We start from the raw sequence: 27,946 nt of genomic DNA on the forward strand, positions 1-27,946 counted from the left end.
TGTTCGGTTCAGGGTGCAACAAGTGGATGGTGCCAATTTAAGGGAAGAGCGACTCCCCTGCATCCTATTCTGCAATCATGCACACAGAATTTGAGCAAGACCTTTAAAAACGATCTCATGAATGAGGGAAGGGATATTACTCGGGGCATGACTCAGAACATAGTAATATGAAGAATGAGAACGGGAACTTGAACGGGAGATTGAAAGAACAGATGGTGCACGCAGTAACCGCTGTCCGACCACCACTGCTGTGACAGCCAGCTCTCCTCCAGGCCCGCTCATCAGGTCCCGGTGGTGCTGACGGTGGTGTAGCTGATCTTGGACATGGAGGTGGCCATCGTCGTGGCCATGGAGGTGGCGGTGAAGCCGTCTTCTCCTGCTTCTTTCTTCCTGCAGCAGGAGCATTTGCGGCAGAGCCGATTGCTGCAGCAGCAGGCGAAGGTGGATCCCAGTGCCTTGCGGAAGCGTGTGTTCATGAAGCAGTAAATGATGGGGTTGACGCAGGCAGAGGAGTAGGAGAGCAGGTGGATGAAAGAGATGGGCGCTCCTGAGAGGGCTCTGGCGGCTGACCTCAGGTCAAAGGCTTTCCAGGTGTTAGCTGTGTACAGAGGCATCCAGCAGATGAAGAAGAGTGCTACGATTACCATCAGCATGCGGATGACCCGCTTCTTGGCCTGCAGTTTGGCCTCCGAGGTATTACTGCGGGCGCGCTCAGGCTTGGGCTGGGCGGCAGCAGACGGGGCAGAGAGGGTGGGGAGCTCCACAGCAGAGGAGGGCTTTTTAGCCACCTGGATGTAGCAGCCATCGTCATCATCGTTGGCCGCTGCCGCAGCCCTGCCTACACCGTTTTTTTGGCCTGTGGAGGGTCAGGGGCCAAAATGTTAGTTAGTGGCAGCTGGATGAAGGAAAAATCAATACCATAGAGGGGAAATCAGTAACAGATACACTACAGGGGTTTTTCATTAAATATTTTCCCATAGTCTTGTTTTCTTCCACTGAAACCAACTTTTAATATGGAGTGGAAGGACAATCAGTTGAGAACAGGAGCTGCTGGGGACTGAATCGTGAAGTCTAGTGATTAAAACATCAAAAACAACAGTATCAAAGGCATCGTTCACAATGTGGTTGGGAAATTAATTTTTGTTGGTTTTTCTGTATTCTTCATTGGATGGAGTGTTGACGTAAGATGGTGGAACTCAGAATAATGTGAAGTATTAAAGACCGAATCACAAGCAAGGAGGGAAGTTTGTTATTTTTCTGTATCAGAGAGAAATAATAAATGACGCTTAGCGATAGATTAACATTCCCTCCCGAAGGCTATTTTAGATCGTCTCAACCTTGATGAATCATACACTTTACTGGACTCCATGGAAACCAGTGGTCCTCCTGCAAACAGCACGTGTAATTCACCTGAAGGGAGCATAATTCTGCTGTAACACCATGGAGAAGTTCCACAGAGGCTTGAAAAGAAGTAGCACAGGCTTTGTTACAGGCTGAGACGGAGGGAAGGATTTTGGTAACAGGTGCAGAACCTGCAGGTAGCAACAACATATTACAAAATCTCCCTTTACAGATATATTGTTTTATGTGTTATTAATGTATCTACATTGACTATGACTGGTGGTTTGTGCCCATTTGGAAGTGTATTTCATATTTTAGTGATTTTTACCAAACTTTTATTTAATCCAGTTTTTCCTCTCTTTCTAAAGTGATTCCCTGCAGCTTTACACAGGCCTATAAAGAGTGAAATATATGTTTTCATCTCCAGCATGCGTTAAATCAATGTGAGCAAAAAGCCTTTTGCTTTTTGGACTGAATCCGTGATGGATCTCACCGGAGGTCTCCGTGGTCTGGCCCACCTCAAACTGCATGCCTCGGAAGAGTTCTCTGGAGATCAGACCGTATGCTATACTCATCACCACTCCCGGGACGAAGAACAGAGTGAACAGCAGCAGCACATACCTGAAAAACAGCCAGAATGGAAGGAGGGAGCCGTCAATAAAAAAAGAGACAGAGAAAGAGAGAATCTGAGCTGAAGCAGCTGAAACAAACCGATCAAACACTCGAGATTCTGCAGAACAACTATCTGCAAAACTTACCTTTGAATAGCTGACTGTTTTTTTTTTACATCAAACATCTCCATGTATATGTAGGTGCTGTGCTGGAGGCCCTGCAGATGGCTGACCCCTCGCTAACAGTCCTCTTTACCCCCGTGCTGTTTGGCACAAGATGCTGCGAGTCCCTGGCCAGCTCTGCAGCTTCTCCCTTACACCTGCTCAGCGGCCTGCAGGTTAACCCTCCTCAACACCTGCTCTGTCTCTATCTTTAGAATATTTGTTTTTTTCTAGCTGATGTTATAACTACACATTTTCTCTTTCAGGTTCTGAACATACCTTGTACAAAAACTGTAACTCCTGGTTTACAAAGTTAAAGTGCAAAACTGCTCATTTGGCCACACATTTTATTATCATAACTTATATAACCGGATTATTATATCAACTGCTGCATGTTAAAAAGAGCGATATTTCCCCTTAAAATTAAGTGTGAGAAATGTAATGTGTTATTTGCTAAATTCTTCCATATTTGACAGTGGCTCAGAAGTGCAAATCAAAACAACAAATGGGGAAACACAACAAAGATTCAGAGACCTTATTTGCCATTGTGGTCAATGGCAAATAAGGAAACACAACAACATTAAATTCTAACACAAAAGTGCTGTACCTGCTATTGATAAGGATTGTTGTTAATTGGATGTTGTTTTCCAAAGGTGTATGTCGCTGGGATTTGTTGCAGTGTTATGTGATGTGTTGTTCAGTTTTCCCATTTGTCGTAATAATCTGCACTTCAGGGCCTCAGTAATATTTATTCATTATATATTTAAAACGTTACATGGTGCTACATTTGCTGCATCATTCATTTATACGCCCGTGCTGACTATTATGGATTAATGATTTTTTTTTCACTTTGTCACTGTCCAGCTTTTATTTTTAACTCAGAGGGAAATAGCTGCCCCTCAAGACGCTGAATGCTTCTCTCTACTCTTCCAACATTAAGCGCAGTGACATTCACACAGTGTCCCAACATTAGTGCACGTTAAGTGTGCAAAGTTTGCAGAGTTAGGTCGACCAGTTGGATCAGTGGGCGTCTGCAGGTGTAACACTACAACGCAACTTCTTTAACAGGGTGGTGATCATCCTGTTTAACCAAGAGACGGTTTTCAACACAACCTTAACAAAGTTACCTGTTTTCATATTGACAGTTGACACAGTGCATATTGACATGGTAACAAAGGGACGCCTGACTGACTTGAGACAGTGTACGCAATTGCATATTTCACAACAGTAAAAGATGAAATTACTTTTTTTTTTACAAACCATTTGCTGCACAAAATGACTTCTTTACCAAACAAACATGGTTAAATACGCTGGAATATAACTCTCTACAGCTTCGGGCTGTGTGCTCCATTCTATTTCTTCCCTCGCACAGAAAGAATAATGACTCTGGCTCCTTCGACTGCCTGGATTGATGACACCTCAAAGAAAAAGTAGTGAACTGAGTAAAGAGCAAAAACAGTGAACAAAACATGGACAGAGGCGATTTGTCAACCATGTAAAAGATTCACAAGGGCTGAGATGCTCTCAGCACCGTGTGTATTCTATCCTTCAACACTATAATCTGGTTTGCAGATGAGTTGAATAAGAGACTACTTGGTATTACAAAAGTATAGATCAGTGTGTCAATTGAATAGGGTTAGGGTGAGGGCAATTATTCAAAAACAGAAAACTACAGAGTGAGCCCAGAATAAACAAGATAAAAAAGCTGCACAGATTCACTTTGATCCTATCAAATCTTTACCATCTGTGGCCACATGTCCCTTTTGATTCCCCATAATCAGAGCATGCTCTTCTCAAGCACCGCTGTCTGCCGTGCACATCAGTCGCCACATGAAAGCGTCAGCAGCGGGAGAGAAGAGACGGGGTTTCATTATTCCTCTAATATTCTAATGTCTTCCTGGGCAACCCTGTGAACTCCGTGCAGCGGCTCTCTATCACTTCTCATTTCCAAAAGACGGCTTCAGTCGGAGCCTCTCATCAGCTGACTGTTTGATACTGAAAGTCTGTAAGACAAAGGCTGTCAGGATGTGAACGTGTAGGAGTTTGGGAACACACCAAATGAAAAGCTGCTGGTGCAATTCTATGAGCTTGTTTTAGTCTGAAACCCAGAGAGATGGATCTGAAGCAGCTGACGCCTATTATCAAAACATACAGAGCTCCCTCTTTTCACTCCTCACATAAGAGATTTTTACCTGGAAAAGGTTGACATTAAAATTACGACCTAATAATATATAAATTTGACTGAAAGACAGTCAGATCCAATCTCACACTCCCACGTCAAGAAAAATGAGATCCAATCCAAGTGGAAACAAATTTCTACAGTTTGATATTTAGAATATATACTTACCTGGATATCTGATAATGTCTGTAGGTATAAAGTTTTATATAAAGTGTGTCAATGTTGAAAGAAAAAGGACCATAGACTAAAACCAAAAGTCTGAGTCTTCGGAGGGAAGCTGTGATCTTAGTTATACTTTCTTAATGCTGAGCTTTCTGATGTGAAATTTATCTTAAAAGTTTTAATAATGCAGACCTATCAGTGGCTGGGTATGAAGCGAGAGCTGTATAATTTAAATGGGATTTTATATTGGACCATAAAATGTGGTTGAGACATTTAAAGACCAAATTCAAAGTTAGCTAATATATGTGCTTCAGGGTAGAAATGACAGAAAACATGACCTGCGTAGACCATCAGACAACTGAAGGTCTAATATTTTCTTAAACACAATATTATATTTGATCGTATTAAAATGTCATCATTATATAGTACGTTGATTTGTAAGTTAAATTGCATGAAATCATCAATGCACACCATCACAATTATACAACTTGGAAATGTTCATATTTGTCATTGACTTGAAAAAATTGCTTCATTAACCACTTTATGGCTCTTGGGTGCCTCAATATCATCTGTTCATCATCTCAGGCTGTGATTTCAGTCTAAAACGGGATCCTTCAATAACTCTATCAACTGCTTCATTAGGCTCCAAAGAAGGTGCGATTTCCATACGGTGAGAGGAATTTGAAAGAGGTCTTACCTCTTCATAGTCTCAGTTTTAGCCCCTAATTTAAGGGTAATTTTAAAAGGCAGCCATGAGGGGCAAATACGAAACTGTGAATTTAAACTTGAAAGGTCCTAGTACTCTGTGACACGTCTGGCCTTTTGACATCCGAGCTTTCTTCCCCCTCAACCGAGCAGACTAATTATCTGGTCTCCAACTGCCTTGTCTTTCCCAGTGAAGCTTAAGAGTTTGATAGACAGCCAGACAAAACAGAAATCCTTCAGAGAGTTTGACCACAGAAGGCTGTCGAGTCGAGCGAGGTCCACGGTGCATTTCGGCTTCTTCTTCATTTTAATTGCGCCGTCCTGCAGAAAGTTGTTCATGGGGAGATCTGGGATAGTCCCTGAGTGGTATATCCCGAGATGCTCAAACATATCCGTCTACTTGGGGTTCTTTTCTTACAACAAAGCAGCATTTATTGGTATTCAGAGGGCGTGTAGATTGGACGGATGACTTTCCGATGCAGAGCAATCCACACTGTAGCTGCAGCAATCATTACTCCGCTGACCTTTTGCATTAGCTTTCGTCTCCCCTTTATCTCAGCATGTAGTCAGGAGCCTAAGAACAATCATTATAATTTAAATTGATGGCAAAAACGGTTACACGCATCCTTGCAGCACCATCTTCAGAGCTTTAGTGCTCTGTAGCTGTCAAATGATGTAACCTCTACTTCCTGTATTTCTCCAGCTTCTCCATCCTCTGCAATGACCCCTGCTACGCTAAAACCTGATCCTTTTCAAATCCTCTCTAATTAAGCCTCGACAGGAGCTGCCTGCTCACCTTTTCATCTTAAATGACAGACTTGCACCTAATGATTTCACTCAATTTTCAGACGACGCACCTGTAACCACTTTTACAGCTTCTGCTCATGGGCTCATTCCAATAATGACCTTTTCTCCATCATTTTTATACCTTTAATCGCTCTCATATTTCCCTACACAAACTCTTAACTTTCCTCAAAGGTAATAATAAGAAAAATTTGGGTAATACACTTATTTGACTGCACCCAAATAATAGTTAACGATACACTGATTACATTTTCTAATTAGCTTTCAAAAAACTGATGTCATCTAACCCATGGCAAGAAAAAAATCCTATTAACTGTGTATTATTTAAACTGCTGAGTGTACTTACACTTATGTAGGTATGCTAATGGAGAGCATTACAAGCAAACATCATTAGGGTGGATTGCGTAGCACAGGGGCGATCACATGCTTGTTCACTTTACGGCTCTGAGAACAGGAAGTTTGTAATAGAAATTGGAGACATTGCCAAAATGACTCCATCATTTTGGCAATGTCTCCATGTTTATTTTCCAACTGGAAGCCATAAAAAGAAAGTGTCTTCCACAAACGCAGTTAATATCTGCCTATCATGGTAATGCATATGTAAATTACCCAATTGGACTGAATGCAAATCAGAGTCGCTCCACATATTTTGAGGCAGAGCCGTGCAGACTGTATTCACTTCCTCCATGTATCTTTCACTGGTAGCTGCTGTGGTTGGGGAAGCGTGTCGGGCTAATTATTGTCATGCATATGAAATCTCTGAAGTTTGCACTGACTTTGTGATGAGTTCAGTCTGTTCTAAATGGCAGATTTATCGCTGTAAACCGGAAGCTGGCCAAATCATCGAACACATCACACCAGTCAGGCGAGATCAGTGAAACTAATGAATGGATCTTGCTACTTGTTCACTTTTGCTTTGTCAATGAAGCGATTTGTCCCACCAGTACTCACCAGGTCTGTTCAGCTTGATGACTGGGCCAGTCCAGGCGACACATGTGACCGACGGTGCCGTTGGCCTTGGGGAAAGTCCTTATGTTGCTGAACACCGGATACGGCACCATGACTAGCAGAGACACCACCCATGTGGCGGCGATGACACGGTAAGCGTGGGAGCGAGTCTGCCACGAGCGGGACTTCAGCGGGTTACAGATGGCGCTGTATCTCTCTATGGCAATGGCCACAAGGCTGAAGGTGGAGATGCTGACAGATATCCCTGCAGAAAGGAAAAGGCAATTAAGTACACACATTTGCATTTTCTTGAGTTCATTTTGTTGTATTTGCATACAGTGTAGTGTTTGCTTCTCTCCTCCTCTGTGCTCACATATGCAGTATTCTGATACGGATGAATTCCCAAAGAAGCTGGTTTCATTGATGTGTTTTTCTTTTACTGTTGTAAGACAAAATTGGGAGGTAATTGTGACTGAAACGCAGCCCACTTTCCAAGCTGCTGCTCCGCTTTGATCTGCAAAAGCAGCAAACATATAAGTTTGTGCTGCATTCTGTTCTATTTATTTGTTAAGTCAGTCAGAGAAATGTACTTTAACTTTATTATTTCAGTCTCATTGAGTATATGTGGCCATGTTGAGGGTAACTCTAGTTACATTCAAAATGGCATTTGAAAGGTTTCTGACTTGTAAGCGGATGCTGTAACATCCCTCAGCCTCACAGTGAATTCATTGCTGCTGTAAATTGTTGAGTTACTGACTTCATCCAAACCGGTGTCTCACATAGTAATTAATTTAGTCACTACATCAGGTTCATTAGTTAGTCACTACATCAGGTTCATTAAACTCTACCAACGTGTGACAGCTATTTATCAACAGCACAAAATACAGCACGGGCAGTTATTTACAGAGAGAATGACGAGCATGAACAACACAAGTGCCATTAAATCATACAAAGAGCAAACAGGTCCATCAACACCACTTTGTCAGTGGGTTTAAGAGGACTAAAAGACATGTCCTATTATCCAGGGACACTGTCTCTGTGGGGTTCAACACGGGTCAAATTCATTTCCAGACGATCCAAGGCCAAGTGGTATTTGCATGTATGAATATGCATAATCTGCAGAGGGGGAGAAACTGGAAGCTCACTGAGAATCCCAGTCATTGTCCTGAGGGTGAGACAAATAGCATTAAAACTCCCATACCAGCAGCTACAAAGGAAGCCCCCCCGGGAATTAATTCACTACGGTTATCCTGTATCACTGCCCGAGGCAGCGTCTTCAATCCACCATTTCCCCGTCACATATTTATCCCTATTCATTGATCCTGCAGAGATGAGCATATCCTGCTTGAGCCAAGGCTTTGCATCACAATTGACAGGAGGAAGTCATTATGCATACTCCTACGACCATGGCTGAATTCAATTTACAGGAACCATATTAAGTATTTCAGTGGTGGACTGCACTATGGCTCAGTCGAGAGCAATTTCTCCTCCGCTCTGCTGGATCAGCCTTTTGTGATGGTCTGCTGCAATACTATGATCCAATCTTTGGCCCCTTCACTAGTGAAAAGCTATGAGAAGTTAAAAGATGAAGGATTTTGTGTTATTTGTTAGCTCCAAGATATTAAAAACTTCAGATCTGTGAACGGCAACCTGGAGAAGAAAGAGATATTTAGTGTGGGATGTGATGTGGAGTCTGATAGAGGCGGGGACAGCTTTATCTTATGCCTGCGCTAACAGAACAAAGGAGACGACTTAAGAACAAAGAGAACATCATCTTCACAAAAAGACAACTGAATGCCTTTTATGCTCTATGAGCTGTATGAGAGGCTCTGCTGTGCAATGTTATAAGTATGTGAGCTGTTTGCGAAAATGGTGATTCGTTTATCGCTGCAGAGACAGTCAATTCACACATGGAGCCATTTATCAGACCCAAGCTCGGGGCAGACGGATGGATGTGTTGTCCAGGACCTAGACATGATGAAGCATATTGTCAGATTTGATGTAACTTATGCTTGTAGAGGACATCTTAACTCTGATAGTGTGAATAAATCCACTCAGAAGGCTCAGTGAAAATGTTAAAAAAACTAAACATTGCTGGATCCAGCCCCCATTCGGGAAAGTTTGACGGCTTCTTCCCTGACCCCATACTGCAAGTTTCATTATCCCCAAACGTAGGCTATGATTATCCACCAAATTAAATCTGTAAGCCAATATTTGGGGTATGAAAGAATATGCAGGGTTAGAGATACTAATTGATGTGCCAAGCAAAGCGACTTGTTAGGACTTATCACCTGTTACTTTAGAATCTGAATCACAATTTTGTCTTTTCTCAATGAGTCGTTACTGTGTGTGTAGAGTCAGCTTTCCTGCAAATCGCAGAGAGGAGAGTCCGCCCACTCGTTCAGTGACACATTCCTGCCTGACTTCTGATCACTTGCACACTACCGGTCAACCTCTCGCTCTGGTCAAACAGACGGAGGTGGGTGGCACAGTTGACACATGCAGATCAGAACAGTGCACCGGCAATGCACGAGTCTTGCACAATAAGTCTCTCACACCCCCACGTCTCTTTCAAGCACCGAGCACAGACACTGAGAGACCCAATCACACACGGGGGGGTTTTCTTTTGTTGACGCTTGAAGGCAGTCATGCCCAGCCACAGCACCAGCTCGTACCGACTGTGGAAATGAGGAACCCAGAGATGTGGCACAGCACAAAGGACGAATAATCAAAAGAAACAATCAAAATAATGAGCAGAAGAAGAAGAAAAAAATCTAAGCATTATTTATTTGCAAGAACTTCGGGAGAATGTTTTGCAAAGTAAACTGGCAAAAAGCAGGATTTGAAGAAGAAGGACTTTGCAAAGAGGATATTAAAAACTCGGAAGATGATTTAGAGACACATCGCCAACAGATTAAGTTTTGAAGGGAATAATTTTTTCCTGCAGAGTCAGATAAGAAAGTGCCCATTAGCTGCATCAGCATCAGCCCCCACAAATCCATATCAGCTGGGGTGTATGAAGGTTGCTGCTCCCACCTTCCAAATATTCCGGGACATAACGCCTCACAAAACTGCAATTTATATGAATTGAACAAACAAGATATTATATCTTTTGAATGAGAGTATGATACAGTCTTCTTCCCACCCAGTATAAAAACTGCATTAGAAGTCAGACTTTATTGCCTCCTCTCGATACCATTTTTTCGGCACGGATACATGAAGATGAGAAGCTCAACCTATAGAGCCTCATTAGAGGGTGAAGCCTGTGTGAAAATAGAGCCGCATCACTCAATTGAGAACCACACAGCTTTTCAAATGAGTGATCTTTTTAAAACCCTACACTTAGAAAGACTGATGGCGGGTTGTGTACATTTGTACTGAGGGGGAAATGCACTTCCAGGTGATGTATGGTGCTGATAGTCTTGGGATTTGATTGATGGCACAGCTGCAGGTAGTCGAAGGCATCTTTAGAGAATTGAGCATGTTGTCTGAGGGATTAGATTCTTGTCCTGGGGCATGAGGCCAGAATTCATCAACCCTTTCAGCATTTCAGTCCAGGTCCACTTGACCATCTGTTATATAACTGCCAGGGGAGGGCATTGCTGATCTGAGGTCAGCACTTGTGATGGACCAATTTGTTTGGCCTCTAAGGAAGAATTATGAAACAAATCAAGAATGCGTTGCTGTGGGCTATACTAGAACGTGAGCCTGGGAGAGGCTCAAGGATTAAGGTGCTGGATACATTTCCTGCATTATCGCTGTGTTTGATCACCGAGTGTTGACATACGCTGTTGCTTGACATTGTTTTGTGTGTCCTTATTAATTTGTTTTAATTGTTTATTTTCCTTTTTAATTAATTTGATCCATTTTCATTTCCTTGTTTTGTCCGTCTGTTCTAAGCACTACTATTCTTTCCATGTATAAGTACAGACCTTGAAATATTGATAGCTGTTCTACCAACAGATGCTGTACATGCTTAAAATGCCAAAGTGTTAATCATGAAAAAGAATATCTTGCTGTAGTAAAATACACTTTAAAATATATATATCATGCTCTCCCATGCGTTGTAGTATTTGCATTAGGAGGACACAACTGTATACCACCTGTTTATGTGAATTCTAACTTCTAAATTAAAACATCAGTAGCAGCTTAAATGCACAAATGAAACCTCCTTTTCATTGTGCAAATGCCTTAAATACATGGAGGACCACAGTTCAGCCAGCACCTCGGTATGACTGGTACACTCTCTATGTGTGTATTAAAGAAAGTGTGTGTGTGTGTGTGTAGGGTATTGTATGCATGTGTCATATTTTCCAGTTATTGCCTCCATAAGTCTTTAATAGTGGAGTTTTCACACAGCTGCACTGATTAAACTTCATTCCCTGACACTTGGTACTTTAGAGAGCCGAATGTTTGAGTAGGGGGAGATTCTGCTGTGATTCTGTGAAGGTTCTGCCAAGTTAATTACCAGTCAAGTAACCGAACAAATGCTCACATTCTCCCCATCCCCCCAGCACGGTATCTTCCATTCTCAGGATGAACACGCTCTAATCCTTTTTCTTGTTCATTAAACCTGAGTCAGGGCGAACATTCATAGCAGTCTGGAGTTTCCAGAGGGAAAGTGTGAAGTTTGCAGCAGTGGATCATTTCGGCATACCTCAACCTGGGAGAGGAGATTTAAATTCCTCAGCTGAAACTACGTCTGTTAATTCTTGGGTCACACCTAATTCTCAGATGAATGTTAACCGAAAGAAGCCTCAAGACATAAAAAAAACTTGGAATATAAATAATGTGTTGTAGGTGCCAGATGCCCTCGCAGACGTTTCTGTAAAGGTTTGCTGGAAGCCACGGAAATCTAAATTCTAATGCATAATGCAAACTGCACCTCGGGGTTGAGGGGGAGCAGACAGACTGAGCTGCTAAGTTGGTTGGTAATTGCATCATACGATCAGCAACAACAACACAAACATGGACACATAAATATGACCGATGACGGCGCACAAACACAAACACAGCCACACAGAATATTACAACATCGATCTGATAACTGCCACCAAAACAGTGCAGCGGCTATGATTCACATGATTATTGAGCTTGGGGCAGATGGATAGATGTGTTCACGAATGGGTGAGGACAAGGATGGATGGTGTATTATATGTTTCATGGGCCTGCTGCTGACAGATGAGTTTGCCAAGGAGGTCTGCCGCAAAATCAATGGGTGTGGATGGTCGCAATGAGCCTGAGTATTGATTGGTTTTGGCTAATATCAGGCCTCACTCGTGGTAGGGTCCGAGGAGACTCGACTGATGAGGCTGATATGGGCTCATATGAGCAGGTGCTGATTTTTGTTGATGGCCACCCCTGTGACACTTTTCATGTGGTGTGCGTTTCCCCCCCACACAGGCAGCATCAGACACCACACAGTGCTGATTAGTAATTAGACTAGTTAATTACTTTTAATCACTCACTGGTGGAGCAGTGGGGTGGCATTTGGAAACGACCATATGACTGCAGCAAACACCTCTCACGGGACTTACATACAAAATTGACATGGATGGAAAGGTCACACGATGGAGTGGGAAATGTACAGGCAGAGTAATAGAAGCTGCACAGCATCACAGACAGAGAATATAGGAAATGCCTCAGAAAGCTGAGTGATTAATGAGCGTAATCAAGCCGAGACTGGTTGTGTACCTCACTTCTCCTCATGGTGAGGTCGCTTGATGTTAAAATGGTCTAACAGTTTATTTCAGTTGAATACATCTGGATTATTGGAAATTCTGGTCATTTCTTGGTGGGACTGCTGCAATAGCCTGGTCATCTCTGCAGATTTTCTGCAATTAGCACTTTGTGCTCAAGGGGGGGGAGAATAAATCAGCTTCAGTGGACGTATATTGACCTGACCTCAACCTCTGTGGCAGCCCACCATGGGTTATTGCACCATCAACTTTGACACCTCTTTAGACATGAGATGGTCAACTTGTGAGGTCCGTCGTTAATCGGAAATCAGGTCGTAATGTCTGGATCTTTCTTTTAATACCTCAGCGATAACACAACCAATAGACATTTTTCATGGACAAGATAATGAGTCAGTGAGAACAGGAGTTACGAGCCTATGAAGAGAGAGTGGCACACACATCATCTCTTCAGCATTCGCATTGTCAGGGGATTGGTTTGTCCCCCTGCCTTCTGGGTGGATGCCAGACAGACACTGAACGTCTTGGAGAACAGCGAGGCTTACAGCTGCTGAAGTCCCTGCCGCTGTTATAGGCTCATTTATCATTTGCACATGTCCCATGACGCTTGATTAAATCCTTATTCAGTCCCACTTTATCTCAGTCAAGAAAAAAACTCAAAACTATTTCTCCACATGAGGAAAACTGATTGTGATGAGAAATTGAAAGAATTTCTAAAAACTTTAGGGCCAAATAATCTATTCACACAATGCTGCAGGTCAATGTATCATGCAAAATGCAAGAGGCTGTAAAAGGCAAATTTAAGAAGACACCTTCAAACCCATAGGTTTTAATAGAGTTGAAAATTACCAAGTTCGCCCGCTGGAATTATACCTAGAATTATAGACTCGTTAGAGCAGAAGAAACTCTAACACAGCTCTTTCATCATCTCAGTAATTCAAACCTAGGCAATTGAAAGTATTAATCATTGCACATAACTGTGCAGAAAAAATAAAATCTTAATGGAAGTTTTTACAGCCTGCAACGAACATCTGTCAGCAGTGAAAGACGCCCAAGTCATTATTCACTGTTTAATAAAAGCCAAGAATTCACAATCTTTCCTTATCAGATGAACTAAGCTGAAACCTCATGTAGCCCGAAAGCATTGAATAAGAAAAGGCAACCAAATAACAGAAACGTTTGTATTTAAAGTCAAAGGCGACTGCCCGTCCTGCCCTCCTCGTCCTTATCACAGCTCAGAGAGCCAAGTAATTGAAAAGTGCGCCGGTCCTCACAGATGTTGCATCACTTCTCTGAGTCAATAATAGGATTGTGTGGACCTCGCCTTTCAAGAGCTCCTCTCAGCCACTTAAAGTGAATTGTAGAGACCAATTATTGCAGCTGATCTCAGTTTCTTTGCTGTCCTTTGCGCTCCGGTGTGACTCAGGGCTCACGTGGCACCTTGACTCTGGCCTGATGGGAGCCAGCTCATTGCTAAGTCACACTCCTGAAGATGTGTGAGTGTTCGAGTGCTCCGACCATGATGGTTACCTTCTGACATGCAAGATGGCGCCCAGAGAGAAGCCCTGAAAGGCAGGCTCTTCTGTGCCAACCACTAAAATAGACCAGACTTCCCTGTTAGAACAAAATGCCTCTTAACCCGGCCAATGAGTGACGAGCTTGTTCTTACATAAAATGATCAGATTCGTTAGATCTCGCCCACGTTCCTGTGAGGTGTATTTAGTGTGGCTGCAGTGCTTTGTGTAGGATTTTGTAAATAATTGACACCTGTTCCCTATATACAAAGTACAAATCCAATAGTTTTCTGCTACCAGTATGTCGTAACTTACACCTCCGGCGAGGGTGCCACTGAGCCTTGTGAGAGTGGCCTCTAATCACACAGCCAGAAGCACAATTAAAGAAAGTTACCCTATGTACACAAGAGCAGAAAAACAAGCCAGCTGGGTGTTTCAGTCAGTAAATATGTTTTCAAATCTGCAAGAGCGAGCGCTCACTCCCAGCAGGCCTGAACGGCTTAGCATTGTTGGCATAGCCGTGCTGTGTTTTATAAGAAAGTGTAGCCACCGTGTTCACAGTATTTTTGTCTCTGAGAGGTATCGGAGGTATTCCTCCTCACACACATTAAAAAGTCCTTTGTTGCTGTATTGTTTAAAATATTGTAAATATAACCTTAAATGAAAAACATTGAGCTGTTTGTATATATTGCACTGCTAAAATCCTTCTCACCCATAAAATAGGTGATGGTCTTGCACATGGAGGCCCCGAAGATGAAGTCCTCTAGGATGTTGGGGATGAGGGTGAAGGGCATGCAGAAGATGGCCATCATCAAGTCACTGACCGCCAGCGACAGCAGGAAGCAGTTGGTGACGGTCCGCATGCGCTTGTTCAGCACCAGGACCACAACGATCAGCAGGTTGCCGAAGACGCTGAGCAGGAAGATGAGCACATAGAGCAGGATGCGCAGCGAGTCCATCTCTGTCAGGGACACAGGGACAGAGGCAGGATGTCATTTATAACTTCGGTGTCTGTATCTACTTCAGCCGATCAATTAGAGGAAGGAAGCACAAGTGAATTACCAAGTACGCAGCGTTGAATTAATGGACATAAATAAGGAAACATCAACTTGTTTCACTAAAATCCCTCATTAAGAAAGAGTGGGAACTTTTTCTTGCAGACATAAGAGACAGAATATGTCTAATAAGCCTGCGAACATTATTAAACAAAGACAAAGAAGAAGTGGGAGAACAAATAAAAGACGCAGATGAAGAGCGGTGTTTTATGAGCTGGTTGTCTCATCAACCTTCAGCAGACTCTAAAAAGCAGAATTTGTTTTAAATCTTCATCTGTATGCAGGAGTGAAAACTTGTAATCACTCAAGCAACCACTAAATTAAATGAGATCTGCAATAATAAAGTAAGAAAGGCAAGGAAGAAAAGGGACAAATAGTTAAAATAACATCAATACGCAAAGAGAGCACACCGTATCTAGTTATTCACCTGGGAAATAAATAACGCACAAGCCTATTACCAGACGGAATAACTTTGCATGATCTTAAATTCGTGCTAGTGTCAATACATCCTTGCTTATATCCCGTGAAGCAAACACAGATTGAAATAATCCTAGTGAGAGAAAAAGATGAACACAACAAGATCATAAGAGTTGAACAGGCCGTGTCAGGTGCTAACCTGGGAATACAACTTAAACTGGAAAAACAAGATCAAAGTTAAACAGTCCTCTTCTTATCTGAAGAGGCAAAAAGCCGCAATTTATTGGTAACATTTGAAGTCATTTGTCATTATTATATTAAAGGAGTTACCTACTTAATAACATTAGGATACAATACAGAAGGATACGGGTATGATGCAGTACGGTACGGCACCAGAGAAGAAAGGATAGGACACGGTGCCGTCCGATACGAGAGACAGAAACCAAATCAGCTGCATGTAATGTAAAAAGAGCTTTCGAGTCGTGACAACCACGGTCCCTGCATTAATACAGCTCTAAAATCTTCCCTGTACAGAAATACCAGAACGCCTCCTCTTCTAAAATACTGTAAGTGTGTTTCACATGCACTACCTCATCCAGAGCTGCCGTACAGCTGCCCGGCTGCAGGACGGCCCAGCCAGAGGGGTTTTGGGACGCTCCCTACACTCACACTGGCCCGTCACAGCCAGTCTGCTTCAGTATGAGAGTATGTGACAGGACAAGGTCGGGGCCAGCCATGTGCTGCGCTGACTGAGTCGGCTGATTAAAGCAACGACATGGGAGAAGTCTAGAGGTCTGCAGCCGAGCCTGCAGACAGACACACATGCTTGCACAAGAGGAGCGGAGCTACTATTCTCATTGTTATCGCTCATATGTGGAGATTTGAATTTTTTTTTTTTTTTGTCATAGTGAGTGGGGAACCAGAGTAATGGACTGTTAATGATGCATCTATTTTTATTTATTATACATCCATCTCATTCTCCTCCCACACAGAGACATGACTTGAATCTCAACGCTTTCAAAATAACAATATATGTGAAGCAAAAGGATGATCTGCAGTATTCTTAAAATAATACTCATAAAAGTATGTGCCTATTTAACTACTCTGTATTCAGATGAGATCACCAACACCAAATTATATAGAAAAGAAAACTAGAATGGTTCTCATTAGAGAGCAGACCTCTGCCAAGGCCTAACAGGCCCCTTATGAAACCACATTCAAATTCACTAGATCCAGATTTCTTTTGTTGGAAAATGTGTTAACCCTCACCCTAGCCTCCAAGCGATCAAATAGAGAATCTGACCATGTATTGTTTAGTTATTTTGCACACACAGACAAGGCTGTGATGAGGAAATGTAAGTGGTGAAGTCGTTCATTTATTGGACAATCTCCAGAGGAACTAGGCAGCAAAGATTTAATGAGATGAGGTTCGGGTTTGATGACAAGTCAATCACCACTGCCACCTGAGAGACCCACATGTCCTCCACTGCAAATATAAATTATTCCTTTGATAGGAAAACCCTCTGATGGCTTCGGGAGCAGTTTCATTAGCTGAGCATTGACGCCACTTTCAAGTCAACAGAAGTCAACACCTATCCCCTGTTTCAGTGAGAGAACAAAACATCCACCAAACAGCTTGGTGACAGGTTTGACAAGAGGTTGATTTGATTTACTCAACAGAAAGATGTGAGGTACGCATATCAGAGCTAAATTGCAAGCGCTCCTACACAACACCGAGAGGTGAGCTCGCTCCTTGGCTCTGCTACTGTGTTGAGATTGTGAGCACTCCAGTCAAGTGAAAATGGAATTATCTATTCACTGAGCAGCAACAGTATGCCGGCTCCCCCTGAGCCTGGCGACTGCAGGACAATTCACTTTGGTTGCTTTGACTCCCTCAAGCGTGACAGCTGCGTTTAAATCCACAGGCACGTATAAATACATCACAGATAAAAGGGCGGCCTTCACCTCGGAGACGCTCCTGAGCAGCGGGAGCGTTTCAGCCATGAGCTGAGAGATCAACACTTGTGTGTTTGGGTTGTGTGTATTAATTTAACTTCTTCTCTAGTCTTGCTGCATATCTGATTGGCTGATGCCACGTAAACTGTAATTATGATTCCCCACAGGAATCATTAAAATTTCATCACATCACTTCTCTTTCTTCTTATCTGTGGGATAGGATTAGCAGGGTTTTGTCGGCACAGCAAAGATATTTGAAGACTTTTTACAGGGGGTGTTTGAGTGCATCTCATCACTCAATTGACGGAGCTGGAGTCTTATAATGAGACATGAATAAATCCTCACAAAGGTCATTAATAATGAGCGGTAACGACCTTAGAGGTGATGTGATTGCAATAAAAAGAGCAGGAGTTGTGAGCTGATCATTTGATCACTACCTCACCATTGGGCTATGTTTGAAACCAGGCCCCTATGAAATAATCCAGACAGTGAGAAATGACTGTCAGCTTCGTCCAAATCTGATGCAACTGCTCAGTACAGGGGAGTAGAAACCGCTTTGCAACAGATGGAGTCAGAAGGACTCCTTCCACTATGACACCCCACTTTGCCGGATTTAAAATGGAACAAATTATCATTCCACTCCTGTGATTATCTTTTTGATCAAATTTCATCATGGTTTCCCAGAGCTCAAGCGGACGTGTTTGGTTGTTGTTCCCACTGGTCGTCCCATATTCACAGTTTAGTGTCAGTTGACATTGACACAACACAGAGGAAGAAACCAGCCTTTTCACACAGTATTCATTAGAAGGCTTTTCCCAGTTGTCCTCATTTGTCATAAGGCTGAGGCTGAACACATGAGAAGGCTGGGCTGTTTGAAGGATGATCTTTGGCCTCCATGTTCATCACCAGGTGCTGAAAGCTCTGGAAAAAGCCAATAAGGGAACCCTGACTACTTTTTTGTCATCACCGGGTCAAATGAATGTTTTGCCTCCAGAACAACTAAATGTTAACTGAGCTTTGTGTATGGCAGCAGTGATAACCCGGACATCAGTCTCATATCATTAGATTTGCCGGATGACTGTTCTGTTCGTCCTTACAGGGGAAAAACATACTGAAACTACATTTTTTATTTATATTACAAAGAGTTTCCCTCAAAGTCAGACCGACAAGAGAGAGAGACAGAGAGAGAGAGAGACAGAGAGAAGAGGGTCTTTTACAACATTTCTCCATATGAAAGAAATGTCATCTCTCTTTGAAGATAAGATGATTTTAGTCCTTGCACAACCTTAAAATAAAATCCCTTTTATTGCCTTGTATTTGAACAATCTCAATGTCATCCCACATGGTGATCCCTCTGTATGTCAAGATAAGAAAAACAAATTGATGTAAATTACCAATTATGGTGTTTGAAACTGAACATGACGAAAACTAGCTCAGACTAGCATGTGTTTTACACTTGTTAAACGTTTTCCAAGTACACGATTTGCCTTTTATCAGGCGTCAACATTGGTTTTCTAATAACCATTAATGGTTGGTGTTTACAAGGCAGTTTAATCTAATCAAGTAAACACTACAGATTGAGAATAAAGCCTGAAAAACATGCTCAGTGCAAATGTTTGCTTTGAGAAAAACATTTCCTACAATGGGTGAGTATCAGGGCCAATTAAAGGGAAAAAATCTGACACTTCTTCATCATCTTCATCATAAAATCACGAGAATAAAGTCATATTAGCTTTGTGTCATTTTAAAGGGACAATATCAAAATCTCAGCCTGTATTAAAATGAGGAATGTGGAGCATCTTGTTGAGTAGGAGTTTCAAAAATGTTTAATTTTTTTTGGCTTCACATTATCATCAGTATCAGACCTTTGAAAATATTGTGGAAGAAACTGAGTCTATTTTGAAGAAAGAACACACAAACAAGGAAATGGCCTCTTTCATTCTCAGAATCTCAGACTTTCTTTTTCTTCAATATGGCCATAATACTCCGTCATAAATCGGTTGGCTAAATGCCTTTATCGTGTACCAAATTATTCTGAATCTTACTTGAAGCCCCATTGTTGCTTTGTCATCATCATGGTTAATAAACCTCTGCATGTAAGTTCGGAGAGTTGACAGCATGTCTTGTATCCACGAAGGATTCAATCAAAAGATAGGGTGCTGTGCTTTTGACCTTTTCTCTATTTTCAGTTCAATCAACAGAGGCACAAACACAATCACTGAATACCAAAACTGATTCACCTTGCAGGCACCTTGTGGATCTCCTCGAGTCTGAGAGGATCAGGCCGGATTTCAAGTGTAATTGGACTGCATGGACCCAACTACAGTTCTTTCTACTCCACACTGTATTACTGGGTCTTAAAAACGTGGCGGCAGATGAATACTTAGCATAGAGCTTGATGTGCAGAGGAACATCTCTGCATTGGATTTTCTCTCCCTAATGAGGAGGAGTTAGTGATACAGTCAGCACAATCCAACTCAGTTAGTCTTCCTATCAACCCGTCCCATGAGAGCACTATATTGATCCCACATTACTTTGAACATTTTGGGAAGTTGGAAAGAGCTTGTTTATGTAGCGCACAAACAAGCTCAGCACATATTCAATCACCCGGGAGGCCCTGTCAGACCCACACGTTTGATGCCATTAACTCTGCCCTTTTCTGCTTCATCAACATATCCAAAGATTATAAACAGAATATGTTTGCTTGCAGAGAAGCATCCCTGAGAAAAAAGATGACACCAGGAGGTATTGGAAGATAAGCCTGATGGCTGATGATACGTACAGTAGGTGTAAGCTCATGTCTATTTAAAGTAAAGCAGTTAGCAATCTGAGGGAAGGTACCGCACTGCAGCCTCTCCGGAGCGTGACAAATTCTGTAAATCCCTGTCCACTCTGCTGTCTCTGGAAACACAACGACAGCAAGGCAAATGCCTGCCAATGTTCGACAGGCCGGCTCGCTGCACACTGTAAATGACACTCCCACAGAGCCCAATGTTCCAATGCATTCAGATTACTTTACAGAGGTGTGTCCAGATGCTTTGACGTCCGAGAGTTCAGGCGGCGTATCGTCCACCTTGCTGTGTATAGGTTAACACAACCGCAACCTGAAATAAGCCGATTCAATCTGATCATTAAAACAAGGAAATCATTCAAATACATGAAATTAAGTGTAGCAACCTCTGACTAGATTAAATCGATTAAATAGGAGGTTTCTCATTCACTTGAATATGGTCTCAATGGATCCAGCAAGGTCTACTGTATTAGAAGTGCTGCATTTTCATATTGATTTTACCATTCAGCTGATGTGTTTGCTGCTTAATTCCCATAAATCAGTGGGCAAACAACGCCAGCACTGAGGCAACAGTCTTTTCAAAAGAGGACACAATGCTGTGCAACTGAACTTTCTCAAAGTCAGGAGTGAAGGGAGCCCACACTTTGTAGGGATTTTAGGATCACAGAGTAAAAAATAGATTAATAGTAACTATCGAGTGATTCAACTTCTCGGTCATGTGCTCGGTTGCACAGTGGTTGAGAGCCCTACATAACGTTTGACTGTGTTAACTTCGTCACTCTACAACACGGGTGGACTGCAGTTAGCCTTGCATCATATGCACAGAGTCTATAGTGCCAGATAAATTCATAAAGCTGCAGCTGCTCATCTCTCCATTCCCCCACTATAGAGAGTGAATAAAGCTGACATGCAGACACAGATCAATACAGCGACTGCATGGTTGACAAAGTGCTGTGCATGTTTGTGGGGATCTTTATTAATGCTGTCACAGTCCACAGACGTCATTATACATCCTCATCATACAATGTATGTGCTGTTTTCAAGCTGACGAGATGAGTGCATCTAAAAGCTATAATCTCTTATTGATTTTCTATAGTAAATCTATATCACAAGAGAGTAACTTTTAACCTGCTGTGGACTGGATTGTGCACAACCAGTCATTATCAGGAAGGAAGATGAGCCAATAATAGCCAGTGCACAACCCCACCACTGAACCAGAAAGCATCACACACACACACACATTTAGACTTCAACCAAACTTCGAAAATGCAGACACTTTTGTCAAAAAGCTGGTGGATGTTTCATACCCTGGATATCATTAGTCTTCTGTACAATCTCATACATAGAATTAAGATGGATCTAACAAACGTGTTATTGCTATGGAGAAACGTCATTAGCCGTTCTCTGGGACCCTCACATCACCTCAGGCGATTGGCTCCTTTGCCGACGCTGTAGCCAAATACTCTGCCTGGGTGTGTGTGTGTGTTCTACCTTTCCAAGCCAAATTCTCCAATTATTTCATGTGATTACCATGATAATTTCATGGTAGGCTTCATCACAGTGTAAACACCCAAAGAGAACAAGATTTTAATATCCTCGAAACACCTTGAAGTCGAAATTGCTTAGAAACTTCAAGCCTGACTTCACCAGTTTCTGTCTCTAAAAAATGAAAGAGTGTTCATTTAATACTTATGAGATCCACTTCATGATAACTTATCTCACATGCACTCAGAAGAACAGGGCGAGCTCAGCAAAGTGCCACTTTGAATCAGCGGGGAACGCTGAGTGTCCGGGGCTTAGCCACCACGCAGCTACAGATGTTGAACCACATAAACAAGTCTCTGTCTGAATTAAACTGCTCTCGGGGGTCTCGGGTGATCACTGTTATATGATTTATGTCAGACACTGTTTGATTGTTGTACTGTAGGACGTTTACAGCTGCTCCACACTGCAGAGAAAAGACGGAACAAAACAGTCCATCTCTCCAGAAGTGGGAATGTATCCCAGAGGATTATGTGAAATAAAACATCAGATGAAAAACCATCAGCCAAAAGCAGTGAGTGAACAGTGCAAAGCAAGAATAGACCACCCCTCCCACGTCATCCATGTAACAGCTGAAATATGATCATGAACAATGCAGGAAGGACATACACAGGCAAGCACATATTTACATTTCTTTAATCCTGTTTATGTAAATATAAATTGACAACGCTGAAATCCAGCAGAAAGAGCAGTTTCTGTTTGCAGTCTACAAATTAACGTACAGACCACGAACCCTGGATTACTAATAATCCTCAAACTCTGGAAAGTTGCAATTAGTGTCATCTTTTAAAGCAGGTTTACTTGGGATGGACATTGGAGATAATGATATCCTCCGATGTGTAAGTCACACTGAATCTATTAATGTGAACATCGTGTCTTTGCATTCAGATTCAAATGAGAAACGACTCTTTAATGCATATTGCAGCAGTATGGCATTAAGGTTTCTTTATGTATGTAACAGATCAACACTGTCCTCTACCTTACCAGTGCACCCTCAGTTGGCAGCATGAGTAACAGTAGCACCTATCTGAGCACCCAGGTTGTGAGTGCATTCTAATCTTAATGCAGATATTGTAAGGACGATTTATCAAAATAGTACACAATACTGCTTGTGTGCTTCCTCTGCTGAAGTGTTCTCTATTACTACCGGCCAAATTTTCCATTATAAAACAATCTGCCAAGGTGCAAGTGCATCTGGCTTTTAAAAAGGTGAAGGAAATGGAACTATGATTGATTTATTGCTTGTTGCGCCCAAAACCCACTCTTGATTAATAAAGAGACTAAGTACAACACTCTTGACCCGTGCATCTGGTGCTGTGACGTTTATATCCGCAGTTAAAGTGGCAAAAGTGGATTCTGCTTTAAACCGTGAGCTCAGATCGTTAAAGTGGAGCCTACGAACTTTGCCTCATGTCTGTCCCTCTACAGCCCCCTTCTCCTCCTGAACTCTCCCATGACTCCTGAGGGAGGCACGCCTCACTGTTTGAAAACCTCTTTAGTATCTATAGTCAGTAGGAAAGAGAAGTTCAAATGGTTAATGCAGGGATGGCGGCCGTGTAAGAGAGCAGCTTATAGACACTGGAAATACAATCCTAGGCCACAAGATAAACATTGTATAGGTCAAAGCACACAACCCGGATGTCTTTGTAGATGGTTTGAAAACATCCTGAATGGAGTTCCCTCTTATTTGCTGTTTTTTTATTGGAGAACTGACAGGAAAACTTCCAGAAAATGTCCAGAGCAACTGATACGGACATTTGTGTTCTCACATGTAGGTCATTTGGAAAAGTGCAAGCCTGAAAGCAGACAAATATGTGTTGGCCTTTGGGCTGTTGACAAAACAGGAAAATCACAAGAATGTAACCTTGGGCTTTAAGAAGTTTTCCTTTTCAACTCAAATTGCTTTAGTGTTTTGTTCTCACTGCTCTGAAATACACGGTATATAAATATGGTTCCAAGACCTTTTGCAAGCATAGGCTGAAATCTCCAATTTAGTGAATAATCACACTGGGCACTTCAACAAGTGTTGGGGTGGGGCTTTAATTTCCTGTACCGGCACCGGAGTATCACATCTGAGAGCAACAATACCGCCGCATAATCAGGCTCCATTGCTCTCGCTTGGCCTGAAGGAAGCGAGCGCAGGAGGAATAGGTCCGCTAAATATTAAAGTAAATAAAAGAGCAGTGTTCGTGTGTGTCACCTCAAAGACGTGCGGGCGAGGGAACGAGATGAAAGCAGCAATCTGTCTGCGCGACCTTTCTCTTGGTCAAACACTGCACACGCCCAACAGGGTGTGATTGCATTTGGGATAGTTGAGCCCATACGGCTGTGCTGCTGCTGCTGATTTTCATGCCTGCTCCAGGATAAGGTCAATAAAAAGAAATGCTGCACAGGAGGAACGGCTGTGAATTATTTAGTGGGGGAAGATTTGAAATTAAACTTGATACTGCGGCAGCTGCAATATAGGGGGCTAAAGATTTAAAAAAGAACTCTCCCCCCTACGCTCAGACCTCATTACCTAATCAGCACGCTGGTGTCCTGATAGAGGACGAAGCTCGGGGGGCTTTATCTCCTCCAGTGTGCGGTTTAATCTCAGCACTGTGAGAATAAAAGTCAAGAAATAAACAAACATTCAGAATTAAAGCTGCTTTTTTTCACGGCCAACAGACGCTGCTCATCCTGATTGTGGCATTATCGATGCAGGGAGAGGCACTCTGTAAATTGGGCTGCTTGGTGATTGATTGCAGACAGTGGGGAAGGCTGAGAAAGTCGTCCTGATTGCAAATCATTCTCTGGTAAAACGCAGAGATCAGGCACGGATTCGAAAAATGAGAAAATGGGCGATGGTACAAAGGAAAAGTGCTTTTTCTTTCTTTTAACAAACATCCAATTAAATATGTGTGGGAAAATAACATGAGGTCTACTGATTACATTTTTAGGAAGGCAATCAATCATGTGGAGATGACAGTTTTTAATTAGAAGCCAATAGCACCAAGCTGATGTAAAACAAACTCACTGCTTCTACATATTTACTATACAAGGATGTTGGTGCTTTTATTTTATGGGGATTTTAAATGCTGTAATAAAGTTCAGTTTAACACCTCAGCTTGAAAAGAAGAGAAGAGAGGATCGTACCTCTGACTCTGGTGATCGGTCTCGGGAGGTTGGAGCTGTTGCTGCAGCTGATGTTGAGTCCAACGCTGAGGTTCCCCTGCTCCGCACATCCCGCCGACTCCTCCAGCCAGCTCCCATTCACCGCCTGCAGAGCCATGCTCTCTGGAGACAGGGACAGTCACCAGTTTTATTATATCACACCTGGGCTATTTAAAAAAAAAATCAACTTTCCCCCGTCGCCTTCTTCTTCATATCAGGATGCGACGTGAAACTTGGAGAGACAGAAGAATAAAAAACTTGACTGCAATTCGAAAAGCCCAACAATGTGGAATAACGTGAAGAACGAGCGGAGTGTGACAGCAGCGCTCGCAGCAGCAGAGTGTGGAGGAATGAAGCTGCGCTGCTAAGGCAACTGAGCTCTGCTCCTCTCTCTCTCCCCCTCACACATCCTCACTCGCCCTCTCTCTCCCTCTCTCTCCCGCTTTCTCCATTCAACTCACGGCTGTCACCACATTTAAGCCAAATCATTACATGAGCAAGTTTCTTACTCCATACCTTCCATACCTGCAAACCAGGGCTTGTTCTGCAATAAAGAAAATGGCCTTTCACTGATAAATGATCATATATAAGATCATAAGACTGTTCCGAATGATGCATCAACGTGTGAGCAGCATTTAACTGTTGTAGCTGTTTAAGGTATCGTTTTCATATCACACATCACAACTACAGACCAATGCTTTCATTGTCTATTTGCACACTACTTGTGCAAATAGACAATGACTTTTAGTTTGGCCCATATTCCATCTACTTCGCCACCTGGTGACTGGCCACCAGGTGGCGATCAAGACCCTATGGTTTCACATTTGAGGAGCTGGCATGTGGTCCACGTATATAACATCTTTGACAAAGACCTGCTGACATGGTCCTTCAAGTCTATAATTTCTTTCTGCTCTCTCATTGTCTGCATTAGAGGTTCAGGGTCATCCCCTTTAATCAGACTCCATGTTGATTAAATTGTCTTTTAGTCACTTTGGTGGATCGATGACAGAACAATGCCTTTCTCTCCAGGAATGAATGCTGTTGATTTCTCTGCTCGAGTGAACAACCTCCAGGTCTCGAAGGTTTATTTGGAGGACAAAGAGTCACTTTCACCAAGAGAGAAGCTGTTTCCCTTATCCTTAGTGGTCCGGTTATTTACAGATGGTGCCATGGTAGAACTTAGATTTTGGCACAAGGATAGATATCGTACATCCTGTATTTGTAATGAACGCTGCCTTGTTGTCTACACTCTGTCTCTTTAAAATGATTTGTTTAACCCGTATACTTGGAAATGTTCTCCAGCCTGTGGGACAACTGTTAAATTTTCCACTTGGCTATTTGTCTGACCCGCAGGAAAAAGGTGAGAGGTTCTGGGACTCCTGATGCGCGGTGTAATGGCTCTGTTTATGGGGAACATATCGGTTTGCCTCAGGGTTTGGTTCATGTACTACAGCTTGGGATGATACCGATACTTTGAAAATGTCTGGAGGCTGCGGGGGAGGAGGGGGAGTTAGTTTGCACTGTGGAGGAGGAGGGCATCGCTCTTTGTGTGTTTGATCTTTTGCTGTCAGTCCCACCGATGGTTTAACAAGTATCTCTATTGCTTTTATATTGTTCTTACGTGTGGGAGGTAGGATTGTGTGTAGAGCTCCTTTCTTAAGATAATGGTTTATTATTGTGAAGCCAAAAGCCTCTCCCTCCTGCGTCCTAATCGAAAAGCTCCACTGTGAGTTTGGCTGCTGCTACATATTTATTTTCCATGTATCGAGGTCTTCAGACATGTCATGACCAGCATGACTGATGAAACACCAAAGCTTCTTATGTTCATAAGAGAAAATATCAGTCCCTCTAAATTTTTTAGCAATCTCAAGTGCACCAGAACAGCTCAGTCAGTACAGACACACCCATCTTTCCTACAGCTAGAAGACTAAGGACTATCTTTGACATTTGACTATGCAAAATGATCAGCTGCTGCACAAACAGTGGAATTGTACATAATGCTGTTTGTGTAGTTCTGCCATACAAGCCAGTAGCCAGTCAGATTTACCTTCAGCCACAGCCCACCCTCAACTTCAGCCTGTCTTATTGATTACAAGGTCAAAACCAAATTAGACCCAATGGAGAGTGGTAACCTTGTAATTAACTGGTTTAAACCATTCTTTAGTAATCAGTGTATATTAATGATATCTTATCAGATCAAGATCTCCCGATTCATGTTAGCATAATAATTACTGTTATTCTACTCGTGTTAAGTATAGAGATGTTTTTGTACTTGATGATTTTCTGGAACAATAACTAACAAGAGTAAATGTCCTCAGGTGTGTTTTGAGACGTGCTTGATGTGAGAATGTTGGATAGCTACTTGTCACACTTTGTTGCTCGAGGATATAGTTGAGTTTAATTTAACATAAAGAAAAGAGGGACTTTGTGTACAGACTCTGTTACTTTTAGATAGAACAAGGCTAAGTAAACCAAACTGTCTCCTGCCTCCAGCTTCATACTCAAATAAAAGGTAAGACATTTTCATGAATACACTTACTTAGATGACAAATTTGATTACCCATTTAACTGTTAAGTATGAAGCTAGAGCATAGACTTATAGTCATAAAGGTCATTTTCTGTCAATATAGTTTTCATGTTCATGTTTAAAATTAAGTTTGGTTAAAATTAGTTATTTGATGTTATAGAAACGGAGTGACTCACTCTTGTTCCAGTGGGTGTATCGACCAGGACCTTGAGGCCGCGGCACCTTCCCCAGATCACTACTGCACAGACTCGGGGTCCAAAAGATGTCATCGGAGCAAGAGGGCAGCATTTATATCCAGGAGATTTGGGTTTCATGTCTGGATAGTGGCAGGAAGTGGAGACGTGTCCTCCATCTTAATATCCAGTCTAGGAAATAGAGGCACA

At 42.4% G+C, this 27,946-nt stretch overlaps 1 protein-coding gene across 1 annotated transcript; it reads right to left on the minus strand.

Annotated features, from left to right (window-relative positions):
• Window positions 1–281: 281 nt before the first annotated feature.
• LOC132996783 (cholecystokinin receptor-like) lies at window positions 282–27,871 on the minus strand. The gene is made up of 6 exons (XM_061067141.1): window positions 27,740–27,871; window positions 25,019–25,159; window positions 14,835–15,083; window positions 6,916–7,177; window positions 1,835–1,962; window positions 282–856 (listed from the first exon to the last, which is right to left on the minus strand). Exons 1-6 carry the CDS (start codon window positions 27,849–27,851, stop codon window positions 282–284), a joined length of 1,467 nt encoding a protein of 488 aa, XP_060923124.1. The 5' UTR covers window positions 27,852–27,871.
• Between the last annotated feature and the right edge of the window lie 75 nt (window positions 27,872–27,946).

Source organism: Limanda limanda, chromosome 23 (genome assembly GCF_963576545.1).
Source record: "Limanda limanda chromosome 23, fLimLim1.1, whole genome shotgun sequence".
Classification (NCBI taxonomy): Eukaryota; Metazoa; Chordata; class Actinopteri; order Pleuronectiformes; family Pleuronectidae; genus Limanda; species Limanda limanda.